The 27,604-nt window shown below is 37.1% G+C and overlaps 1 protein-coding gene across 4 annotated transcripts in view; it reads left to right on the top strand.

Annotated features, from left to right (window-relative positions):
* The window catches only part of DIAPH2 (diaphanous related formin 2), a 946,398-nt gene extending 922,043 nt beyond the window's left edge, over nt 1–24,355 (top strand). For 3 of the 4 annotated variants that reach the window (XM_088028707.1, XM_088028706.1, XM_088028704.1), the window contains one exon: nt 10,180–15,428. In XM_088028707.1, the coding sequence (XP_087884833.1) occupies nt 10,180–10,244 (65 nt within the window). In that variant the 3' untranslated portion in view covers nt 10,245–15,428. Of the gene's footprint in view, nt 1–10,179; nt 15,429–20,351 lie in introns of those variants that run through there. The other variant, XM_088028705.1, reaches the window with a different exon arrangement.
* The last annotated feature ends 3,249 nt before the right edge of the window (nt 24,356–27,604 follow it).

Genomic DNA, 27,604 nt, shown 5'->3' with positions numbered 1-27,604 from the left:
GAATGGATGAACTCAGTGAGAACTTCAACAAAGAGATAGAAAATATAAAAAAGAACCAATCAGAGTTCAAGAATATAATAACTGAAATGAAAAATACACTAGAGGGAATGAATAGCTGATTGGAGTATGCAGAAGAAGAGATCAGTGATCTGGAAGACAGGGTAATAGAAAGCACCCAAGCTGAACAGCAAAAACAAAAAATAATTTTAAAAAAATGAGGACAGGTAGGGCACCTGGGTAGCTCAGTTGGTTAAGCATCTGCCTTTGGCTCAGGTCATGATCCCAGGGTCCTGGGATCGAGCCCTGCATTGGGCTCCCCGGTGGGAGCCTGCTTCTCCCTCTCCTGCTCACACTGCTTGTGCATGCATACACACTCTCTCTCTCTCTCAAATAAATAAATAAAATCTTTAAAAGAAATAAAATTAAAAATGAGGACAAGTTAAGGGAACTCTGGGACAACATCAAGTGTACAATCACATTATATGGGTCCTAGAGGAAGATAAGAGAAAAAAAGGGGCAGAAAGCTTATTTGAAGAAATAATAGCTGAAAACTTCCCTACCTGGGGAAAGAAACAGACATCCAGGTCCAAAAATCACAGAAAACCCCCAAACAAGATGAACCCAAAGATGTCCACACCAAGACATGTAATAATTAAAACATCAAAGATTAAACCTAAAGAGAGAATCCTAAAAGCTGCAAGAAAAAGCAACTAGTTACATATAAGGGAAATCCCATATAACTGATTTTGCAGTAGAAACTCTGTAGGCCAGAAGAGAATGGTACGACATATTCAAAGTGCTGAAAGGTAAAAACCTGCAGCCAGAAATGCTCTACCTGGTAAGGTTATCATTCAGAATTGAAGGAGAGATAGTTTCTCAGACAAACAAAACTGAGAGTTCATCACCACTAAATTGGCTTTACAAGAAATGTCAAAGGGACTTCTTTAAGAGGAAAAGGCCATAATTAGAAGAAAATTATGAAAGGAAAAAATTTCATGAGTAAAAGCAAACATAGAGTAAAGGTAGTAGATCAGTCACTTATAAAGCTAGTATAGGCTAAAAGACAAACGTATTAAAATTAATTTTATCAGGGGCACCTGGGTGGCTCAGTCATTAAGCATCTTCCTTCGGCTCAGGTCATGATCCCAGGGTCCTGGGATCGAGCCCCGCATCAGGCTCCCGGGGAAGCCTGCTCAGCAGGAAGCCTGCTTCTCCCTCTCCCACTCCCCCTGCTTGTGTTCCCTCTCTCACTCTCTCTCTCTGTGTCAAATAAAAAAATAAATAAAATCTTAAAAATAAAATCTTTAAAAATAATTTTATCAAAAAATAGTTAAGGGACTCACAAGTAAAAAGATATAAAATATGACATATACATAAAACATGGAGGGGAGAGTAAAAATGTAGTGCTTTTAGAATGTGTTTGAACTCAAGCAACCAACAACTTGACTGCTATATACTTAAGATGTTATAAATGAACCTCATGATAACCAAAGTCTATGGTAGGTACAATAAAAGAGAAAGAGAGAGAGAGAAATCCAAGCATAAGACTACAGAAGGTCATCAATCACAAGGAAGAGAACAAAAGAAGAAAGGAACAGGGAAGAAATTCAAAAACAATCAGACAACAGTTAACAAAAGGGCAACAGTACATACCTATGTATAATTACTTTAAATATAAATGATCTAAATGCTCCAATCAAGATATAGGGTGAAGGAATGGATACCAAAAAAACCACTTGTTTATATGCTACCTACAATAGACTTGCTTCAGACCTAAAGACACATGCAGACTGAAAGTGAGGGGATAAAGATCTTTCATTCAAATGAAAGTGAAAAAAATGGGGTATTAATACTTTATCAGACAAAACAATTTAAAACAAAGACTGTAAGAAGAGACAAAGATGGACATTACATAATGGTAAAGATCCAACAAGAAGATATAACAATTGTAAATATCAATACACCCAACATAGCAGCACCTAAGTACATAAAGCAACTATTAACAGACATAAAGGGAGAAATTGAAAGTAATACAGTAATAGTAGGGGACTTATTAAACACCCCATTTACATAAATGGATAGATCATCCATACAGAAAATCAATAAGGGAACAGTAGCTTTGAAAAACACATTAGACCAGATGAACTTATCAGATATATACACAACATTCCATCCAAAAACAGCAGAATACACATTCCTTTTAAGTGTGCATGGAACATTCTCCGGGATACATCACATGTTAGGCCACAAACCAAGTCTCAATAAATTTAAGAATATTCAAATCATACCAAGAGTCTTTTCTGACCACAACGTGTAAAACTAGAAATCAGTTATAAGAAAAATACTGGAAAATACCCAAGCTCATGGAGGCTAAACAACATGCTACTAAACAACCAGTGGGTCAACCAAGAAATCAAAGAGGAAATAAAAAAATACATGGGAACAAATGAAAATGAAAACACAACAGTCCAAAATATTTGGGACACACCCAAAGCAATTCTAAGAGGGAAGCTTACAGCAATACAAACCTATTTCAAAAATAAGAAAAATCTCAAGTAAATAATCTAACCTAATACCTAAAGGAAATAGAAAAAGAAGAACAAACAAAACCCAAATTAGTAGAAGGAAGAAAACAATAAAATTAGAATAGAAATAAAGGAAATATTTTCTAAAAAATTTTAAATTTAAAAGACCAATAAAACGAAGAGCTGTTCTTTGAAAAGATAAAAAAAGATTGATAAACCTTTAGACAGACACATAAAGAAAAAGATAAAGGACTCAATATCAGAAATGAAAGTGAAGTGACAACCAACACCATGGAAATAAAAAGGATTATAAGGGACTGCTACAAAAAGTTATATGCCAACAAATGGGACAACCTAGAAGAAATGGATAAATGCCTAGAAACATACAATCTTCCAAAACTGAGTGAGGAAGAAATAGAAAATCTAAACAGACTGATAATGAAAATAAATCATTAATTTTAAAATGTGCAACAAAAAAGTCCAGGGCCAGATGTCTTCACAGGTGGATTCTCTCAAACATTTAAACAAGAGTTAATACCTATTCTTCTCAAACTATCCCAAAAAATAGAAGAGAAAGGAAAGCTTCCAAATACATTCTTCAAGGCTAGCATTATCCTTATACCAAAACCTGACAAAGACACTGCCAAAAAACTTACAGGCCAATATTCCTGATGAACATAGATTCAGAAGTCCTCAACAAAATATTAGCAAATCAAATTCAACAATATACTTAAAAAATTATTCTCCACAATCAAGTAGAGTTATCTAGTGATACAACAATGGTTCAATATCCACAAATCAATGTAATATATCACAGTAACAAGAGAAAGAATAAAGACCATATGATTATTTCAAGAGATGCAGAAAAAGCATTTAACAAAATTCAACAACTGTTCATGATAAAAAAAATCTAATCTCAACAAAGGTTTAGAGGGAGCATGTGTCAACGTAAATGTCAGACCTGAAACCATAAAACCCCTAAAAGAAAAGATAAGCAGTTCTTTTTTTTTTTTCATTTTTAAAGGAGCCTCCATACAGTCTTCCAAAATGGCTATACCAATTTACATTTCCACCAACAGTGCTAAGGGTTCCCATTTCTCACATCCTCACCAACACTTGTTATTCCTTGTCTTTTTTTATACTAGCCATTGTGACTGGTGTTAGGTCATAACACATTGTGGTGTTGATTTGCATGTACCATACTGTTCAGTAATTTTACTACTGAGTATTTACATGAGGAGAAAGAAAACACTAATTTGAAGAGATATAAGCCCCTATGTTTATTGCAGCATTATTTACAGTACCCAAGATATGGAAGAAACCTAGGCATCACCTGATGAATGGAGAAAGAATATATATATATATATATATATATATATACGTATATATATATATATACGTATATATATATATACACACACACACACACACACACAGACACACAATGGAATAATAGCCATAAAAAATGAGAACACACCATTTGTGACAACATAGGTGGACCTATAGAGTATTACACTAAAGTGAAATAAGTCAGACAGAAAGACATATAGCATGTGGTTTCACTTATATGTGGAATCTACAAAACAAAACAAATGAACGAGAAAAAGCAGAAATAGAAACAGACTCATAAATACAGAGGACAAACTGGTGTTGCCAGAGCAGAAGGGAGTAGGCAGATAGGCAAAAAAGGGGAAGAGTATTAAGAGGTACAAACTTCCAGTTATAAAATAAATAAGTCAGGGGGATGAAAAATACAGCATAGGAAATATAGTCAATAATATTGTAGTAACATTGTATGGTGATAGATGATAACTACACTTATCATGGTGAGTACTGCATAGTGTATAGAACTGTCAAATCATTGTGTTTTATACCTCAAACATTTAACATTGTATGTCAACTATAATTGAGTAATAAAAATAAAAAATGTAGAGTATAATGGAAAAAAAAAACCATATGTTCCTAAAAACCCACAACACAAACTAAATAGGTAATCAACAAACTAAGAAAATAGTTCTAACAAATATTTACATTGGTTACTATCTTTAATACGTAGATTCTAAAATAAAAACAAAAGCAAAACCTAAGACCCCAGTAGATTAATAGCCAAGGGGCCTGGCCAGCATTTAAAGGAAGATATATAGATAATAACATATAGAAAATTCCACTTTACAAGGATTTGAAGAAATACAAAAAGAATAAATCAGATACCATTAATTACTTTTCATTTTAGCACATTTTAAGAAGATTAATACCCAACAATGTGATAACACAAATTAATGTACTTAATGCCAGTTGGATTTAAATTAATACAACTACTCTGGAATTCAATTTGGATTTAATTTTGCATACGTAACAAAGCCACTTCCATACATGGTATATATAAAGATACAAGGATGTTCATGGTGAGGCTTTTATAATAGAAAAAAATGGGAACAATTTAAATATCTAGCAGTAGAGAAATGGTTAACCAAACTGGTGTATTTATACAAAATAAAAAAGATTATGTGACCATTAAAAATCATGTTTTCAATATCATGTTTCAGGAGGTTAATGACATGGAAAATTTCTACAATATAATGTTAAATGAAAATATAGAATACCAAATTGCACATATAGTTTAAGTTCAAAATAAATATGTATCTTGGGGTGCCTGCATGGCTCAGTTGGTTAGGTGTCCGACTCTTGGTTTCTGCTCAGGGTCATGAAATCAAGCTCAGGGTCAAGAGATCAAGCCCCGCGTTGGGCTCCCCACTGGGCATGGAGCCTGCTTAAAATTCTCTCTCTCCCTCCCCCTCTGCCCCTCCCCCCTACTCACATGTGTGTGCTCTATCTCTTTCAAGAAAATATGTATTTTAAAGACACTATCACTATTCTGATAAGAGTGAAGAGAACAAATCTGGTCAACTAATGGATCAGTTGGCTGTCTTCCACCAAGAGATTAGGCCCAAGCCTAATTCAGCTGCTACCTTACAGTCAGTTCTAGTGAATGAGAAACTTTATCAATTTAGGATCCCCAAAATCAGAGAGAAAAACATAAACCAAACAGCTTTGGAATCATGGGACATAAGGGGGAAAAATGTAAGTTTATATGAGACAATTTTAGTATTACAGTCTAAGATAAATTATCTTCTTTCATTAGTGTTTGAAAAGCAAACATCTACTCAATAGACATTTCCTGAAGCATCTTTAGTTTTCTTGGTTTTCTTAGCCTAAGCTGCATAAACCCAGTCCTCTGCTCTATTTGTTGGAAATGATGCCTACCCACTGATGGTCAATCTACACACCATTACTTTTGAAGGGCTTTGGAGAAAACAAAGTTCACCAAAAATCACAGAGGTTTTCTTTTACTTTGTTTTCTTGCATTAAAATTGGATATTTTGTAATATAATATACAGTATATACCAAACACATCTATTTTATGTTACCCTGCTGGGAGGGGAAAGTGCATTGTTAGGTTAACATTGATACATCTACATTGCCTATGAATACCAGGAAGGAAACTGTTCTTCCATAGACAACAGATAGACTCCTAATCTGATGGGAAATGAATAATGAACATGGCCTTTTTATCACAGTTTTTCAATCTCAACTTGTCCTACTCATGAAATATGTAGGATATATCCTCATAGCTTTGGCATACACTCACTTTGTTGAAGGATTAATTGTACATTTTCAGGTTACATACTATAGGCTTGAGTACTTTAGTCTGTCTCACATTGTGTTTGGTTAAGCTTTATCTATAATATGCTTATTCCTCAGTTATTTCACTTGACAAAGTTTTCAGTAAAAAGAACATTAGTGATGTAAATTTAGCTATTGGTCTGAAACTTTGGAACATTCAGGTATTTCTTGGATGATGTGCTTTGTACATAGTTGCTGAATAAATGATTGCATGAATGAATTTTAGATCAATACAGTAATGTGCTTAATCCATTTACTGTAGGACTCAGTAGGGAAGGTTTTGAGATGAATGTCAAATCAATTTATATTCAGAAAAAGCATAAAGATTATTGCTGTTATGACAGTGGAGAAACCTTGACATTGGTTTGAACTGGTAACCTGATACTCAGAATGTGCAGAAGCATGTTAAAGCTGGGCCATGAATTCATATTCTCTTTTCATGACAGATTGGAATATTGTTTTAGTTTTCATCATGCTTCCTCCATAGAATGCACATTTTTATATAACTGTGTCCCTCTCCAACTTCACGTTATGACCAGGACACTCTCTGTAATATCAGAATCTTTTCACCTTCACATGGGACATTTTTCAAAGACAAGCCTTTGATGATCAAAGAGAATACCCAACTATGGTAGATTTGGAAGTTACATCTTGGGACTGACATCTCAGGCTTTAATGCTGCATTAATTGTTGATTTTTACAAACAATAGAATTTCTTAATGAATTCTTAGATCATGAGGATATATTAGACACTGTAGGCTTTCTTATTCACTATCATATGTTACATCATACATTAAGAAAATGAAAGCAGAGAAAGATTATGACAAATCATGTTCTCCCCATCATCTAATAAAATGTGTTTTCCAGTATCTCATATCCCCAGCAAGTATACAAACATAGACAGATGCCTACCCCCTTCTTCCTTTCTTTGCTTTCCAAAAAGTCAACAGGCAAATTGGAAAGGAAAGCCACTATTTGTTAACAAAGCCTTCCACATGATCTCAGGTGAGTACCTGTGTTTTAAACTATTGACTTTTTGGAGGAGAGGCTCCTGTTTTTGCCATCTAAAGTATTCTAGTATCAGTAGTGTTGGGAGAATAAGACTAGTTATAGAAGTGAATTTGGGGACACCTGGGTGGCTCAGTCAGTTAAGCATCTGCCCTTGGCTCAGGTCATGATCCCAGGGTCCTGGAATCGAGCCCCACGTTGGACTCCCTGCTCAGTGGGGAGCCTGCTTCTCAACCTCCCCCTCTGCCCAGCGGGCCCCATCCCCGCTTGTGCTCTCTCTCGTGTGCTATCTCTCACATGTGCTCACTCTCTCTCTCAAATAAATAAAACCTTTAAAAAAGTGAATTTGGTTCAGTCTGGGTCTCCTACAACTTTCAAATCATCACATGGGCATTCACTTCCTCCACCTACATCTCCAAATAGGAAATACAGTCACTCTCAAATCACCCAAATTACTTTTATCACCTCTGACAGCAATAATATGTAACATTTGCTTTCTCATAAATTTGATATCAATTATGTGCCCTTACCTTATGAGGGCCATGCCAGATTTTTACCCATTAGTATTTAATACTATAATTATAGAATTTTTATTTTAAAAAATTCACTGATTCTCAGTCTTTGTCTCAAAGAAGACATGCATTTGAGCATGAAAAGTTTTCATCATTAGATTGCAAGCTATTAAGAGTGTGAAAAAAGATGAATATATATATTCATGTCATATACATTTATAAACATGTTATCTTCTAAATTTCACTTTCTGCCTGATCCATACAAATCTAGAGTATATTTTGCACCTAAAATAGTTTTAATATAAATGCAGAAAATTGTAATTTGATCACAAAATCCAGATTAGTCATTGTTGCCATTGTTGCCATTGTTTCTAATGGCATTTTTTCACCATAAATAAGGTTGTACGTTGACATTTCAAAAGTACGTGGTAACCTTTTCAGAATTGCTTCCTCTTATCTCATTAACATAGGGATCAGTTCGGTACCAAAAATATATAAAGAGAGAGAAGGGAAAGAGGGAGGAAATGTAGAATCACTGTCTCTTGTGCATGTCAAGAGCTAGATTTGGGTCCTGAGCCAGTGTTTATCCTGTCTTCCAAAAACTCCAATGTCCTTTCCTCAGTTCATTTTCACCTGAAAGTTTATTTTCTCATACAAATGCTACCAATAAGTGAATCCTGATACCACATCATTTAATGCTATGAGTCTGGGTTTTTTTAATGTGGTACTTGTCTTAAATCTAGTGGGCTGTGAGTGATGGTATGGGAAGCCAGTGGCATTCCTGAGCGCAATGCCAGTTGACCTTAGTGTGTAGGACCACCAAGGCACAAGCCCTTTTTTGAGCTGAGACAATCCTCTGAGAATGGTACCATCATTCTTATATTTGGTGGCTTTTAACACTGAATGTTTAAATACTAGCAAATCATTGGTAACCATTATATTATAATCTCATTTTAAATGTTGTCTAAGAAGTCCCAAATCAATCTGTATGCAAACTAGTGACATCTAAGTAATAAGCCCTTTATCTAGGAATGTTATCTTCACATTTTTGCTGAATTGTGATCTAGATCACAAACTAAATAATGACTTTTTTAAATGGTATCTTTAAAAGAATACCCAAATAATCCTTCACTCAGATATTTCTCTGAATAGAGAAAATACCTTTCTTTCTCACCTCTCAGTGATATTATTGCATTTATAAGGCACTTTAAGCTTATGGCTAGTTGGCTCAATGCAGTCATATGCGATGTTAACAAGGCCAAGGTCCATTCTCCCCATGGGACAGGCAGGATGTGTTCTTTGGGCATCATCATTTCAGGGAGGATATGGTTAGTAGCTTGGGAGCCCCAACATCTACCTCTGAACAAAGCAGTCCTGATACTTAGGCATTAACTTTGCATTATAATCCCCCATCATACTAGTGGTTTGCTGTTTAACCTTTCATCACTAAAGCAGAAATAATAGGGTAGAATGAAATAGACTTACCTCCCAGGGATGTTGAGTGAATTAGCAAATTAACAGGTGTGAAGTGGTAGCATTTATGTAAGTGCTGGTGGTTGTCATTATTTTGAGGGACCTAGTCTTATTTTAAATAAAGAATCTAAGTATATTATGCTTTTGTCAGAAAGGGATTTTCACCCGCATCAATTGCATTTAAGCTGAGCATAAAACAGAGGTGATAATAACAAAGTAGTGATCATCACAATGCAGAGCTGTAAACCTTTTCTCTATTAAAGCTAAAACTCTTTTGAGCAACCATCAATGCTTTTAAACTTTGCTTTCCAAGCTTTGTGCCAACAGTTATCTCTACAGTGATTATTCTTCCTCTGATGGTTGAGGGGAATAGGACCTATTCATTATTCATTCCCATAATGACTTATATAATGTGTTGAATATGTTTACATCATACAATCAGGCAAAGATTCAGTAACTTGTTTGATTGGCACATATTGTCATCATTGTTAAAAAAAATAAAAATTCTTTTCTGCTCTGCCTACCCTGGTGTCCTCTAGAGGTAGCCTATATACAGAATGTGAAAACTCATGGGGAAAAAAAAAAAAGAAAAAGAAAACTCATGGGGAATTGAAAATTGAAGTGCTTTCCAACAAAAGGCTCTGTACATAGATCCTTTCAATTTGACATCTTTACCAAGGAATTTTGTTGTCACCTGCAATTTCCAAGGGGACTGTGCTTGAGAGAATTCTTCCATTTCTTTCATCACTCTGATTTCACTTACCAAGAAAAGTTATTTATTGCTGATTGCAGGACTCTTGAACTCAGCCTGGGAGCTGCAGCATGACCTCCTCAGATCTGGGCTCCTTGTTACTTATTTACATATTCATTTGAAGTGATTTTCAGGACTATTCAAAAACCTCTCTTGACCCGACATTGTGTAATAGCCAAGATCTAAAGCTCACGTGTTTTTGGTTCTTTTTCTCTTTGTCTTACAGATAACAGACGAGTACCTTTGGAAAGGTCACGCTCTCGCCACAATGGAGCTGTCTCATCTAAGTGAATCCTGATGCCAAAGAATATGAAAATATTTAAGTAAAAAAAATCATATATTTTGAAAAGAACAAAATATCCACTCAAGGGATAGAGAGGAAATAAATGCATTTCTGCAAGGATCAAGCTAAGCTGGGTGAAATAGCATGTATTTTTACAGCTATTGCAAGATGCTTTCACAATTATACTAATACAAACACAATTACAAGGATTATAAAACATGTGTTCCATTTTAGTGTAAAGATGTGTATTGTTATTGTGTGTGACCTGATGGTAATGATGAAAAGTATAAGAAATTCAAAAACATTCAGTCTGTCAAAAAATTACAATGTTAATCAAATTGCAGGTCACGCCCCCAAAAAAAAGGAAAAGAAAGGAAACAGAATTATTCAATGTCTGCTTCTGATTCCTGTTACATAGAAAAAAGGAAAGGCCAATGAAAATGTGTGTATTAATGATTTGGAGAGGTACTCTGCAAGAGAAGCCATTTTGGAAGCTAAAAAAAAAAAGTACTGCTTCAGCCCCATGAATTTATTTAGAATCTTATCTCAAGTGAAAGCTGATGGATTCATCTGCTTTGGCTGAAATTAAACTTATCATTAATCTAGAGTTTCAGCATGATGTTGCAGGCACTTATCATTGCTAAAAATAAACTAGAGTTTAACAGAAGCAGTTAGAGAAAGTGATTTAAATTTTATTTAAAGAGGTATTTTCTAATAATGCACATATATCTACTTTATACAAATACTTCATATGACTATTTTTTGAGAAAAACCTCACATTTTAATGTTTATTCTGGGATGAACCTGAAAATTCTATTACCTTTATTAAGATTTTTTAAAGGTAAATATTGATTCCTATTCTCTGTGGTTTATTTCTTCTATTGCTTCTTTCTCCCATGACCCCCATGAAAGCAGGGAATAGAGTTTCTAAAAGACCTGAGAGGAAAAAGATTTCTCTCTGCAGGCAGCAGAAAACTGTCTGAAAGGTCAACTGTTTTATCTGCCTTTCTACTCCCCTTTCTAATTCTGCCTTGGTGGTCTGAAGAAGAAAAAAAATTATATGTATGTATGTGTATATATGTGTATATGTTTATATCTCCTACAATAATTCCACATCCCAGTGACTAAGTGAACTTCTCAGTCATCATCATACTTACTTACCTTATATTAACAAATTAAAATGATGCTGCCAAAACAACCCTAGGAGAAAAAACATGCTCTACATTTTTCTTAAATAGATGAAGGCATAAAAGTTATATTTAACTTGTCTATTACTTTAAAATATGCATTGAAATAATGTGGTATAACTTCTCTGGAGTGTAATTTTAAAACTAATCCGTGCAGATGATTGTCATTACTGTAAAAAATTTCTTATATGTATATTTCTTATATAGAAGATCCTATTTCTACTTCTCCAAAGCACACTATAGACATTCAGAAAGAACAGACAACTGGCTTGGCAGGTCACCATTTGAAATAATGTAAACAAGTGACCAATAATTCAGTCTCCTTTCTATAGATGTATAATGATTCAAACTGCTACCTTTTCCTCCAGTGCATTCTTACTTGGGTATGATATTTAAAAAAAATCTCTGAAGCTGCTACAATAGAGAAATCAAAAAGACTAACAGTATCTGAGATTTTACAGTTTTATCCTATCTTAAGACACACACATATGCATACACAAACAAGTTTGAGGGTCATATCAATTTCATACACTTTTTCCTAACAACAACAAAGATATACAAATTTATGTAAATAATTAATGTGTGTATTTTTGACTTCACAAAATCTTTTCTGAAATCTTCATGGCATGGTCTGAGTCTTTTGGTAGCCTTTCAGGCTGTAGGAAAATGATATTTTGAAATATTAACCCTGACTAAAATTTAGGGGCATTTGCCATGCCATATTATCAAGATGGTCTGAAAAAAAAAAAAAAGATGGTCAGGATAGAAATACTGATGATACTACTCACCTCTTTGAAACGTGAACTTGCCTTATTTTTAAGTTTGTGAAAAAGAATGAATGAAATACTATTATTGATAAATTATATATTTGTATTTAGAGAAATCCCACATGGTTTTCACAAACAGTATGGAAACTTTCAGGGTCTTTCATGAAGTTCCAGTAATTGAGTTAAAGGATTTGCTTCCCAGATTTATAATGGTCCTGCTTTAGCCATTTGCAGTTTTGTTTGAGATTGAAAATTATCACCAGAAAAAGTACATAGTAACATTTTTAGTATAAAACCAAATTACACTAAAGTCTTTTGTTAGCTTTATTACTGCCACAGTGAGAAGCACCATTTTATGCAAATTTTCTTCAAAATGATTTTTAAAAATACAAAATCCTTAGAATGTTTAGAAGTTGCATTAGTTTCCTTTGGCTGCTGTAACAAAGTACCACAATCTTGGCTTAACACATCAGAAATATATTCTTTCATGGTCCCTGCGGCAAAATGTCCAAAATGAAGGGCTTTGCTCCCTCCAAAGTCTCTAGAGGAAAATCTTCCCTTGCCTCTTCCAGCATGTAGTGGCTATTGGCCTTCCTTGGGTTATGGCTACATCTGTCTCTGCTCCATCTTCACATCACTCTCTCCTCTGTGTGTCTAATCTTCCTATGCCTCTCTTATAAGATCCTTTTTCCTAATAAGGTTCCATTCACAGGTTCTGTGCCCATATAAGACACCCAGAAGAAGTATTTCAGTAGCAATAGAACTGTGGATTCATGCTCTCGTTTTGCTTCAGATTAACCACCTGTCTCTTCACAGGACCAAGAATGACTTGCAATCTATATGTAATGCATACTCACTTATTAAATAAAGTTAGGATGTGGACATACCTTTTTGGAGGCACCCCCCAGCCCACTACAGTCTGCCCTCTGCCCCCCAAAATTTATATATGTCCCATGTGCAAAATATATTTACCCCATCTCAACATTCCCAAAAGTCTCAACCCATTACAGCATCAACTCTAAATCTAAAATCTCATCCAAACATCATCAGTTCAGTAGTCCCAAATCCCATCATCTAGATCATCTAAATCAGTTATAGATGAAAATCCTGGGGCAAAATTCCTCTCCAAATGTGAATAAATGAAGCAAAACAAGTTATCTGCTTCCAAAACACAATGGTGGAACAGGCATAGGGCAAGAGTTATAGACATTGCTATTTCAAACCAGGGAAAATGGAAAGTAGAAAGAAGTCACCTGGCCTGATGACTCAAAATTCAGCCAGGCAAAATCCCCCTAGGTTTCTTGGCCTCACAATCCGCCTTGTTTCAGGACCCCACCCTTTAGGCCTGCAGTTCTGGCTTCTTGGCCCATGGATCAAGTCTCTGCCTCTGTACCTGCAGTTCTGCTCTAAGAATGACCCTTTATATTGAAGGGTAGCACATGTTTGCAGCTTTATCATCCTGTTTCTTGCCTGTAAAACTTTGGTAGTCTGACAACTTTCTCTCATTTTGTCCTGTCTCGATCCTTTTCAGGCCAAGCTAGAACTGTTTCTCAAAAACTTTGTGGCCTCCCGTGCATGTCAAATTGATTCAATATTGAGATAAGAGTCCTCACAGATCTTTGCTGGATAATGCCATCTCTATTCTTGGCTTCTGTTGAGATGATCGAGTGGATCCGTGAGTCAATGCCTAATCTCTTCAACACTAGCCAGAGGTTGGCTCTATCTCCAGAGCACACTATCCTAATAGTGCATCAGCTAATTTTAGCGTCTTTTGGAATCTGAACAGGCTCAAAATTTCCTGAATTACCAAGTGCTGGTTCCTTTCTGCATAACAATTATTTCCTCAATTTACCTCTTTCTTCTTGTATTTTACTGTAAGCTCAAGAAAATGGGTCCTACCTCCAACACTTTGCTTGGAAATTTCAGCTATTAAATATCCAAGTTCATCAATTACAAATTCTACTTTCCATATAACCGTTGGAAACAATTCAGATAAGCTCTTTGCCACTATATAACAAGGATCGCCTTCTTTCTAGTTTCCAATAAAATGTTCCTCAGTTCCTTCTGAGCTCACCAGAAGCACCTTTAACATTCGTATTTCTAATAGCAGTGTATGTTTTTTCTATCAAATGCCTCACAGTTCTTCCAACCGGTACCCATTATCCACGCCAAAGCCACTTCCACATTTTTAGTTATTCATTATAGGAGTACCTTACTTCCTGTTTCCAAAATCTGTATTAGGCTCCTGTGGCTGCTGTAACAATACACAAAACATGGTAGCTTAACACAAGAGAAATTTAAATTGAGTCCTAAATTGAGGTCTTGGCAGGTCTGTACTCCCTCTGGAAGCTCTAGAAGAAAATCTGGTCCTAGTCTCTTCAGTTTCTTGTGACGGTCATTCCTTCCTTGGCTTGTGGCCAAATCTCTCTCTGTTCTGTTTTCACATTACTTTTCCTTCTGTGTATCTAATCTACCTCTGCCTCTCTCTTATAAGAACACTTGTGGCATTTAGGACCCACCTGGTTTATCCATAAAAATCTCCTCATCTCAATATTCTTAACTGAATTAAATCTGTGAAGACCCTTTTTCCAAATAACGTAACATCACAGGTTCCAGGAATTAGAACATGGGCGTGTTTGGGGGAAGCCATTATTTAGCTCACTACACTAGTCATTGCACATAAATGTACTTTTCCCTCTTTAAAATGTGTTCTTGGTGCTTAAGCCAAACTCAAGGTTTCCTCTAAAAAGCTGTTGTTTGTACAGGCTATGCATGCTTTGATGTTAAATAGCTGAGCAGGCTATTCCAAAATTTGGTTGATACTTTTGCTACTATGGCCAGTGCTTAGCTTGAAAAAATAATTGGTTCCAACTCTGAGCTCTGGTGTTTACCTTCTGCCCCTTTTATGGAGTCTTTGACCAAATGTCTTCTATGATTTATAATGCAGGCATAAAACTACCTCTGATACAGAAGGGTTCTTTACAAGCTAACTTTAGATATTGTCAATCCCTCAGCTGAAGGGAGAGGTGACAGCAAAGCCTGCTTTGAATGGGTATTGAGGGAGACTGTGCCCATATAAGACACCCAGAAGAAGTATTTCAGTAGCAATAGAACTGTGGATTCATGCTCTCGTTTTGCTTCAGATTAACCACCTGTCTCTTCACAGGACCAAGAATGACTTGCAATCTATATGTAATGCATACTCACTTATTAAATAAAGTTAAGATAATACATTAAATGTTGTCTGCCTATGATAATATTAAGGATGAGTGAAAAGGCATAAACTGAAGTATAAAGACAGGATGTAAGAATATTTTAGAAGGAGAAGTTTCAACTGAACAGAAATACAAGTGTTCCTTTTTTTTTAAAGACTTTATTTATTTGAGAGAGAACATGAGCAGGGGGTAGGGGCAGAGGGTGAGGGGGAAGCAGACTCCCCGCTGAGCAGGGAGGCAGATGTGGGACCCAATCCCAGGACCCCGAGACCACAACCCAAGCTGCAGGCATACGCTTAACCGACTGAGCCACCCAGGTGCCCCTACAAGAGTGTTTCTTTAAGGACCTGGTCAGGAGGAAATCATGGAATATATTCAGACACACATACCTGTGGGAATCATAAGATTTTCTTTAGGTATTCTTTAGCACTTCCTGCCAGTGTAGTGTAGAAATGTTTGCACAACCTAAGAGTCCAGAAAAGTCAGAAGGGTGATTTATATCTTCCAGGGAAACTCTTTATACAGAAAAGAGTTGTTTTTTGGTTTCGGATTTTTTTTTTTTTTGGCTTGATTATAGAATGAAAGCAAATGGACTTCAACTGCTCAGAGGGGTAAAAATCTGGAATGAGTAATAAAGCATTGTATATAATTATTCTCTGGAGGGCTTTCAAAAGAATCTCTCATCATGGGTGGGTTGACTTGAAGATGGAGGGTTAGACAAGGTAATAACCAGATCTATAAATTATATGATCCAAAGTACCTGACAAGACAGTTGTTTCCCATGGAATTTTGGGTTGCTCTAGGAATCAAATACATTAGCTTTTTTCTTTTCTCCCCCAGAGGCAAATTCCTTAGTAGGGAGTCTGAAAACCTTAGTATCCCCAACTAGAGGAATTTGAGCTTCATGCCAAGAACTCAAAGGAAAGTGGAAATCTGGAAATTGATATATATGCAATGCATGTAACATGGCATATAGTTTTGATTTAAATTAAAAGGAAATGTATAGCCAAAGATCCCATTTAAAGACTGAATTTATTTAGATGTCGAGAGTCCCAAATAAAATATTATTATAGTTAATATGCATTGTAGGAGAAAACAACTTGCAAATTCATGAATTATGTGAATCATGACTTTCTAGTTTTTGGAGAGTAGCCAAAATTCAATCTCAAGCCATGATGACCATATATCTTGACTAATAAGAGGTTCAGCCAATATTTTCACCTATATTTTGTCTAATTGAAGTCCAGACAATATTTTCACCTTTTGATGTTTATGAACAAAGCAGAAGAGCTCTTATCATATTATTAGAAATAATAATAAACCCTTAACTTCTCTGATTTGCTAAAGCCTCGTGTGTGGCTATTCTAATCATTGAGTGCCCATTCAGTGAACATTGCTTTTTCAGGGCATAATTATGAATTAAACATAGCTCCTGCCTTGAGGAGTCTCACAGTCTAGTGGGAGATGAGACATGTACAGAAAGAATTGTAATCCAAGGTGGAAGAAAGTGATCAATGTCATAAGAATGGGAGAGAGAGGGCCTATGGGAGTTAAGGAAAAAAACAGATCAGTTTTAGAGAGATGAGGTATAGGTATTGAGGTGGGAAGCAGGTATCAGTATAGACTTTTTGGCACAGTGATATTTCAACTGAAATTTAAAGGGTAAGTAGATTTGGACACACAAAGCTTTTATTTAGTCAGGTTTTTTTTTAAGATTTTATTTATTGACAGCGAGAGACAGGGAACATAAGCAGGGGGGAGCTGGACAGGGAGACACAGGCTCCCCACTGAACAGGGAGCCCGACATGGGGCTCGATCCCAGGATGCTGGGACCACAACCTGAGCCAAAGGCAGACGCCTAACGACTGAGCCACCCAGGTGCCCCTATTTAGTCAGTTTTTAATGAGCACCTATCATGTATTAACCACAATGCTAGACTCTGAGAACCTAACAGTGAACCAAATAGATGTGGTCCCTATTCTCATGAAGCTTAGGGTTTTTCTGAGTGAGGGAAGGCATGAGCAAAAGTACAAACTTTGTTATGCATACACAGGGAATATTGAATAATTAAGTTTGACTAGAGTGTAAGGTCCATGAAAGGCAGCAGTGGTTGTGTATTTGGGGCTTGATTTTATAAATGGTAGGGAAATACTGAGGGATTTTGAGGAAAGCAATGATAATGTGGCACTTAAGGAAGATGATGCTGGAAGCTCTGTGTAGGACAGAGGGAGAGGTCACAGAAGGCCAACTTCGTTGGAGACTATTGCAATACTTTTGATAAATAATGAGGGCCTAAACTAGGGTAGCATCAGTGGGACAGATCCAAGAGGCATCTAAAGAACTGGCAATTGATTAGATGTTGAGGGTATGAGGAAAGGAAGAATACAAACCTGACATGAAGGTTTTAGACCTGAGTTACTGATGGGCTACTTTCAACCAAAAAATTGAACACAAGAATAGCTCATCTTTGCAATGATACCATGGATATGCACAGCTGCTGCTCTGACACTTGATACAGTCCTATTATCTGTACTGTTGAATGGCTCACACAAGCCTTACATACAAGTAGCATCAAGTCATAAAGACAGAGCAGGCAGGAGAACATGAGTCTGAACAGGAACTTATTCAGTGATATAGTGATTATGGTAAGAAGGGCAAAGGTAGGCTCTCCATGTTGTGTTCTTTTTCTTTCCTTCTTTTTCCCTTTCCTATTTTTTTTCTCTTTTCTTTTTAATAATACTGAAAAGCACTGAATGGCTGTTCGAAGAAACAAACTGACAGATTGAGTGGCCATTAAAATGTACTCACTCAGTTTTGGACTCATACAGGAAAGAAAGGCATTTAGATGAAGTATAATTTATGGAAAAAGCTTTAATTAGATCATAGCTAAAACTTCTCAAGTGTCTGGTTAATATTTTAAACCATACATTTAAGAGGTTCTGGAACAATTATTACTCTCTAAAAGAACAGCAAATTCTCCCATTTTACTATTTTCCCAGGAGTCTCTCAGACTTCCAAACTGTGCCCAAATCTATCCCCTTTATGCTAAATACCTTTCTACTCAAAGAACCATAAAGCTTCCCTTCTCAATACATTCAGTTGCTAGATACATGCAACACTGAATGACTTTATTTTAGCTAATATTCTTTTGTTTGGGAAGGGAACCTGTTTTATAAATCTGCTCCATCTCGCCCCTGCCCCCTAACCCCTAGCAAGTACCTTGTGTTATTGTCCTTCTGTTGGCCTACAAAACCCCAAATATCACAATAGGAATTAAATTGAAAATATCCAAATACTATGAATTTTCACTTTGAATAGTTTTTGGAAACCTATGGCATAGTAGCACAGTGGCCTAGACTTCCTGACAAAAATCAAGTAATGGAGTATTTTTCCTGGTTAAACAACTGGTAGCACTTATGGCGGTGCTTGGGGGAGGGAGGAAAAGGAATTGAAAGGGACGGGTCATGGATAAGGCCCCTCAGCAGAATTCAGGATAATGATAAAAATCATAGCATTTGTTAGATATCAGTGACTTTCAACTCTAGAGCATCTGGGATAAAAAGCTGACTTGCTGTGATCTTATAGTGTGTGGTACTTTTTTTTTTAAGGACTTTCACTTTTTTTTTAATTTGACAGAGAGGTAGACAGAGAGAGAGAGGCAGGCAGAAGGAGAGGGAGAAGCAGACACCCTGCTGAACAGGGAGCCTGATGCGGGGCTCGATCCCAGGACCCTGGGAACATGACCTGAGCCGAAGGCAGACACTTAACCAACTGAGCCACCCAGGTGCCCCAGGACTTTCACTTTTTGTGTCCATTATTCCATCATTTCCTTTCCTCTTAGTCTACAAGCGTCCTCAATAATCCTATCAAAGAACAGCAGCAACTTTCCCATGAATCTCTCTCCTTCAAGACTATCAGCTACTACCTAATTATCAAATATAAATTCCTCTTAATCCTCATCCCACTTAAATTTTCCCACTTTCCTACAATGAACACCTAGTCCTATCGCTTCCCACCGCTCAGAAAATTTCTCAGTCCTCTTTTTTTTTCTCTAAGTCCTCTTTATTAGTGATTGTCTTCAAATAAATAAAGGCAGTATCTCCAGCATTCATTTGTATTCTCCCCAGTACCAGGGTCATCTTAGCCATTTCCATGGCTTTGACAATTTCCGACAAGCAGATGACTCTGCAATTCCTTCTGAACCCCTGAACTACCTTCAGTCTGTAAATGATATCTCACACACTAAACTCAGTACAGTCCCAACCAAATATGTTCTCTAGCAAACTGATCCTTCTATCTAGATCGCCCTTTCCATTATGTGTACTATATTGTCCTAGCCTCCAAGGCTAGAAACACCAGAAGCATCTTGTATTATTCCCTATCCCGTAATATCCAGTCAGGCACAGAAGTTGGTCACCCTGTTTCAGTTTTTACTTCTTCAACCTTTCATACCACTAGAGATTGCTTCCTAAACTGCCTTTCTTGACCCACTTCAAAAATTTTTGTTCTTCTTAATTACAAAACTAGTACAGGCTTCAAAATTCTCAGGAGCAGACTCAAATATGACTTTCAAACCTCTTCACAATCCCTCCAGCCATGCTGCACTGGATTTTTCACTGGAGCTTGCCAATGATAAACAAACCTATGAATTCCTTAATTCTCCTTCCCTCATTAAAATAAATTGTGTTATCTATGCTCCCACAGCAATTTGCTCATACTCCTATTATGGCCTTTATTTCATTCTGCCTTTTACTAGAGTTAGTTGTCTGTGTCCTTGACTAAAGTATGTTTCTTGATGGCAACAACTATCTCATTCATCTCTGGGCCTTTACACAAAGCAATTGCTCAATGAACTAATGTGTAGCATCAATGCTCAATGAATTAAACAAATGAAAAGGAATGTTTGGTACAGGTAATGGAAAATCACAACTTATTTCCTCACCCAGGTGAGAACATAGCCTTCATCATTGTCCTGGAAACTGAGGGCCTGCCTAAGGTCACCATTGAGGTCAAGCTTTCCCAACTACGGATGACTGGAAGTTGATTTCAGAGGAGTGCTTTCAGGAGCTGATGACTGATTGAAGACAAGGAGGAAGATTTTCCCTCCAAGGTCAAGCTTTTAACAAGTATTTGGAATGTACACTGAGGGATTTGGCTGTACTCCAATTATGCTAATATGTTTTATATATGGGCTTCCAGCATCCAGAACCACCTCCCTAAACAATTTAATAAGTGTAAATATCAAGGCAGAGTTGTAAATGTGGAACTTATTTTAATGTATCAACCTTGTTATTATCAAATGTCATAGGGTATAAATCATGGCAATTATGCTGCCTGCTTTTTATTACATTTATTTTACTTTGTAAAAGTGCACTATATCCTCATAAGTGTCTCTTCTTCTGCTCTGCCTAAGTAACATACCCTGTCTATGTGTTCTGGAGTCACAGATCACAGAAACTTTAGAGTCAAAGGATTAATGGGTATCCCTGTAGCAAAGAGATTCATGGGTCATCGGCTCCACCCACTGACACTATATCCTCCACATTAGGCTTCACTGTGTGTTTCAGCAATTCAAGTTGTGGGACCTTGTGGGTTTCTCCATACAAGAAACTTTATGGTCTAAAATACAGAATTGTTTCTTCTTCCTCCCTCCCACCACCTGAGCATGCAGATATGTGTATGTCCCTGTTACATAGAAGCTGACAATTTTGCACAAAACCTTCAAACTCTTGATTGCCAGTTTAGTGTGATACAGCCCAGAGCCACCTCCTAAGTGGTCTCTTGGCAGGTGAAAGTGAGGGGAAGGAGCCCTGATTTTTCTGGTTTGGAGCAGAAAGGCATCCACTACACCAGCCCATAATTCCCATTTCCAGGTAATCTCTTTCTCTTCCCCTCCTTCTTGCTTCTCACTACATTTCATCAACCACTCCAAACAAGAAAGGCAGGTGACTCTCTTACTCCATATAACTAAGCATTTTATGGCAACAGTTCTCTTTTCTTACAAAGGAGACCTTCTAGTCTATCTACGGGCTTCCCTGGTATTAATCTGCCAAGCTGCAGAAGTCTGTTGGTGAGTGAATTTATTTTTAAGGGTTTTGAAAAAGTGCCACTGTTTTCAAAGTTTCCTTGAAAGACAAGGACCAAAAAGAAAAAAATAGTAGTTAACCCTTGAACCTAGGAGGTTCTTCAGGAACATTATTTCCCTTAATCATAGCATACCCCCACCATTTTGCTTTATGATCCAACAAGCATGTTAACAACAAGCTATTTATTTGTTCATTACCTATTCCACAAATATCCACTGAGCAACTACTGTGTGACAGGCATTATATAATAGTGGGCAAAAATAGACATGATTCAGGTCTTCAGGAGCTTACAGTCGAGTGGAGGATGCCAATGATAAACTAATCTATACATGATTACAATTGAGTGAAGTGTCTAAGAAGGAAAGAATACAAATATTATAGGAGAAAATAATGTCATATGTGTGTGTGGTGGGGAGGGGGGCGTAAATTAGACTGGGTGGTCAAGAACCACCTCTCTAAAGAAGTGATATTTAATTGGAGACCTAAAGGATGAGTAGAAGTTAACCAGGTGAAAGTGAGCATTTGTGTAAACACAAGGGAAATGAAACACATACAATGGAGTAATGTATTAGTCAGTTTTAGCTAGTTTGTACTGTTATTACAAACAATAAAACCTCAGTTACCATAGCAAAAGTCCATGTGGCAACTACAGGTCATCTGTGGTTGTTTCACATGCTGAAGGAGGAGCCTTTATTTGGGACATGTCATTCTTACATTAGAGGGAAAAGAACAAAAAAATCTGAACCATGCCATGGCTCTTAAAGCTTCTGATCATATGTGGTAAAGGTCACTTTGGCTTATATTCCATTGGCCAAAGTGAGTTCTATGACCAAGCCCACATTAATTTGGCAGGGTTCATGGCAGGAAGCAGAGATGTGCTCTCTAACAGGGAGGAAAAATTAATACCTGGAAATAATATTGCAATCTACCAGAGCCCTTGTCTGACTTCCACCTATCCCTTTAATAGACATTAATTTCCCAGGGTCTCAGTTTCTTCATCTCTAAAAATGATATTTAAAATAACTAAAGAGAACCTAAGATGGGGTTTTCCAGGGTTGGGTCTGGCCCTCAAGTAAGGTAGCATGTTAGGGGAATAAAAATTGTATAATCTAGAGCCTAAGTTTTCTCTACGTTTTCCTTTGGCATTTTATTTCAATTACAGTAATAGAAAGAAAACAAGTTTTGGCATGCTACCTTGGCCACTAAGTAGCTGTGCTACATTGGGCAAGTTAGTTAAACTCTTGGACTATTGTAAGAATTATGTAAAATAATGTATGTGAGAACATTTTGTATATTATAATGCCATACAAATATAATCATTATTATATTTATCTCACTGCCAAGATCACCTCTACTAAGCCTCATCTGTTTCTCTCATACCCTTAATACCACATTTCAGCTGGCCACCTCAAGCTCACCATGTCAAAACTCAGAATTATCTTCTCTCCCAGGCAATTCCCATCCAGCTCCCACTCCAGACTTCATTGTGTTTATCACTGGCACTGATGTGCTGCTTCTTAATCACCAGGGTTAACAAAACTTCATTTTGTTTTTGACATCCACACCTCCACTCAGTTCTATCAATTGTCCCTTCACAGCATAGTATACATGGATCTCTTTCTGATTTCAAAGCCTCCACCCACATCCAGATCCCACTCCTTGATGACCGTAATAACTGTTCTTTCTGCCTATACTTTCACCCCTGTCCAAAGCAGCCATTTGATTATCTGATCTCCACACTCAAATCCCCACAGTGGCTCACCAAAGAATACAAAATTAAAATCCAAACTCTTCAGCTCAATAGCAAACATCCTCCAAATTTGGCCTAGCTCACTTTTCCAAACTTCCCTTTCACTCTTACCCATATATCTCTGCTGCAGCCATCACAACCTAACTCACCATTCTCTAAAAATCTCCATTATCTAGATCAGCACTGGCCAGTAGAAATACAATGCAACCCACAGATGTAATTTAAAATATCTAGTAGCTACATTTTAAAAACTAAACAGAAACAAGTGACATTAATTTTAATATATTTAATTCAAGCCAGTATATCTAAAATATCATCCTTTAAACATGTAAACAATATAAAAGTTATTAATGAAGCACCTTACATTCTTTTTCATACTATCTTTTCAAAAAGCCCATGAACATTTTGTACTTTCACTGCATCTCAATTTGTATGCACTAGCCACATTTCCAATGCTTAGTAGCCATATGTGGCTAGTGGCTATTGTATTAGATGGCATAGACCTAGCCCCCACCCTGTGACTCAATGCAAACTTTGTCCTCTGCTTGAAATACTTCCCACTCAAACTGTCACCTGTGGAAATGGTACCTTCCAAAGACACAGCTTCATAGCCCACATGCTCTAAGTCTTCAAAGATTCTCTCAACTGAAATTCATCTTTTCCCTCTCCCATACAACCATACACAACATTTTGTTATATATCTCTAAATGTTATGGGTAGATAATACATTCATTTGTTTCAAAACTCGGAGTACCAAAGAATATGTGTACAATTTCCCTGCCACCCACCCTAATCCTCTCCGCTGGAGGCAAACAATATTATCAGACTTTTGTGTATCCTTGCCAATAAAACTTATACATATATAAATACATTTGCAAACATACATTTCTTCCCTCCATCCTTTTTAAAAAATAGTGGTATATTAAACTTATCGTTCTATGCATTACATGTTTGTACTTAACAGTCTATATTGGAGATAATTCCATATTAGTATATAAAGTTTATCTGTCCCCCTGACAGGATAGAGATTTTGTCTTTTTTTTATATCCTTACATAGCTCTGCACCTTGGACTCTGGGACTATGCTTAATACTCAGTAAATGTTTGTTGAATTGAATTGCTCAAAGTGTTCCAGATTGATCATGCTAAAATGCTCTTTTGCATATGGTATCCCCAGCCCCATCAAAACATCATTAACTTCTGGGTGCCTGGGTGGCTCAGTTGGTTAGGCGACTGCCTTCGGCTCAGGTCATGATCCTGGAGTCCCGGGATCGAGTCCTGCATCAGGCTTCCTGCTCAGTAGTGAGTCTGCTTCTCCCTCGGACCCTCCCCCCTCTCATGCTCTCTCTCTATCTCATTCTCTCTCTCAAATAAACAAATAAAATCTTTAAAAAAAAACAAAACATCATTAACTTCTAATTGCCCACAGGATACACTTCACATTCAAGGACCTTTGCAGTCTGACCCAACCTTCCCTTCTAGAGTAATCTTTACTCCCCAGAGACACAGCCTTTTCTTTAACCAACAGGTGTCTTCACTGGAACTTTGACACAAGTTGGTATTTATGGTTACTGTGTGTGTGTGTGTGTGTGTGTGTGTGTATTTTATTCCAGTATTTTCCTAAGACCATAAATTCCTAAAACAGAGGTTATGTCTGATGTACTTATTTATCCCAGGACAACATCTAAAACTTGATGATGCTCCATGTATAGTTGATGGATTTGGAAATGTCTTTCTTCTGGACTTCTCTCCCTTCCTTTCTCTTCAGCCCGGACTGCCCCATGCTGGATGATAATTTCCCAGATTCCATATTTCCTTTTGGCAGAAACAGAAGACAATTTGTTTCTCTAATCTATTTTTATTTTTAAATCATTCTTTCTTTGTTCAAGTGATTCTTAAGCCAGAGAAGTTGTAGGCAGAAACAGTAACAAGGGTCAAAGCAAAAAATAAGCATTGCTCCTGCCAGGGAGTTTTTCTTCCCATTTTCATGCTTTCATCTAGAATTCCATTTATTTACATTTGAAATCACCAAATTTCTTAAGTCCCTGACAATTGAAGCTGCTTTAAGAGTCACCTCAGAAAGGTTAGGGAGCATGAGTACAATCAGCCTCATGTCTGCCTCCCTTTTGTTTCCTTTGCCCTTCACTTGGTTCAGATAGAACTGTGCTACTTTTCCACTGAGCCTCTTCATACTCAAACTGCAACTAGCCAAAGAAGGCTCAGTATCTAGACTCCGTATCTAGAATGTTCCTTGTGACTCAAAATATGTTCCATGGACAAGCAGCATCAGCATCACCAGGGAACTTGTTAGAAATGAAGCATCTTGGGCATTACTCCAAGATAATGAATCAGAATCTGCATTTTAAAAGATTCTCAAGTGATTTATATGCACATTAAAGCTTGAGACGCACTGCTCTCCATCTGCTGGAGTACTCCCTTAGTGATTCCTTGCTGGAGTGTTCCAGAAACAGAAGACTAAAATCTATGGCTTGAAAAGGAGGGAATCATTTAAGCTGCTCCCTGTTCTCTACCCTTAAGGAGTTCCAGAGTCAGTCAGAGGCCATCCTAAGAATAGATCTTGCTGTCTTTAAATAAAAATATGTTGGAGAAATGAAAAGACAGCCACATGTTAGCCATCATCTCCTTCCCATATTTCATTCATGCTCTCCTGGTATCTCACACTGCTACAACACAGATACTTTCATTTATATAATAAGGAAATTTTTAATTAAAAGCATCAGAACCTTTGAGCATATATAATCCCTTAAAAATTAAGTTTATCTGTATTCACAAGCCTCCATTTATTTGGTAGTGACAACAGGATAAAAAAAAAACTGCCTCCAAAGGGGCATAGAGGAATGATTAAGCTAATTTACAATAATTGCTTTAATCTTGGTATACTAAATTGTAGTGTTTAACTCTTTCAATTCTCTTGGCCTAAGGTAAAGGCAAAATATATCACTGTGCTCTATATTGTACCTCTGAATCACAGTGGAAATTCTGGCCTATAGTGCCAGCCCATCACCTGTATCATCCATGCAATAGACAGGGAGATATACAGAAGCCGCTCCTTACTCCACCCCAACACCTAATTGCGTCTCTACTCATTCCTTTGCTTTTAAGATAGAAAGCCCAAGTTTAGAGGCAAAAGCATTAGAAGCTATTAATTTCTTAGCTCTAATAAATTGACCAGACCAGAACTTAATTGAGGAAGGCACTCAGGAAAAAGACATAGGACAAGGTGATATAAAGGAGAAGAGGGAACAGGTTGAAACGTGGGCAGCTGGGAAGGCCAGGAGAGGGCCCAGGATAGGAAGAAGGTGGTTGAGGTCTACAGAGCTCACCTTTGCTTACTTCCTGGTATGGTTCAGAAGAGTCGTACTGGCTGCCGACTTTAACTTTTGCTGTGGATTGACCCCTATACCACTCCAGAAAGCACATACTTTAGGGAGGTCAGTGGTATTTAAGGTGTTGTGAAATATTTCTTTATGCTTCTGGCACCCTTGCCCACCCCAGCCTGCTTTGAGGTTTCCCATTTCTCTCCTTGATGGGACTGCCTGGGTCAGGCCTGGTTTTGCTTTATGAGTGACTCAGGTCTGAGCCTCTGATCAAGAGGAGGTAACCCTAGTGATAGGTGCAGCCCTTTTGAGTCAGAAGAATGGAATTGCACTGTAAGGGACCATTAGCATTCAAAGATGTTTGGCTGAGAGTTATTTCCCCACTATTTTGCTTGTAGAAAAACCACACTGTTCATCTTTTGCCCTCAGTGAGCTCTGCTCCACCAGTGATTTCAGTCTCTAAGTTTCCTGAAAGGCTCTGCCAGATGTGACCAATAGTTCATCATCATCTGATATCTGGTATATGGCTTCAAACAATAGGAGATGATGATCAGTGTATGCACATGACATTCATATAAGTAATCTGTCTACAGATTTTGGCAAGAAATATTAAACTTAAAAAAAGGACCATTGCTTTTGAATTGGAAACAAAGTACTCAGCAGCTAAAAACATGGGAATGCAGCCCACTTTCAATTGTAGAAGGCATTGTGTGTGGGCTCCCTTGGTGTCAAGCTTGAAAGAAAGGAATTAACAGGAAGAAACAGATGTGGATCGTCATTATTAATATTTCCATATGCTACTTTCCTTCTGAGGTGCTTAATGCCTCCTACGATGATTATCTCACTTATCCTTGGGGGCTTTTGATTGCCTTAGGGAAGCCTGGGAGGGCAGAGTGAGCCAACACACAAGCACATGCTCTCTAAGAATTCACAAAATGCTTTTACATCTAGCATCTTGTATGAGCCTCACAGCAGATCTGTGAGGTTACAGAGTTTATCATGCCTAGTTTGTGAAAGAGTAGTGTT

The sequence above is a fragment of the Eumetopias jubatus genome, unplaced genomic scaffold, assembly GCF_037043125.1.
Source record: "Eumetopias jubatus isolate StellerSeaLion01/CBP00866 unplaced genomic scaffold, mEumJub1_p1.0 scaffold_11, whole genome shotgun sequence".
Taxonomy (NCBI): domain Eukaryota; kingdom Metazoa; phylum Chordata; class Mammalia; order Carnivora; family Otariidae; genus Eumetopias; species Eumetopias jubatus.
Note: the sequence above shows the minus strand (reverse complement) of the source record. Positions and strands in the feature narration are given on the sequence as shown.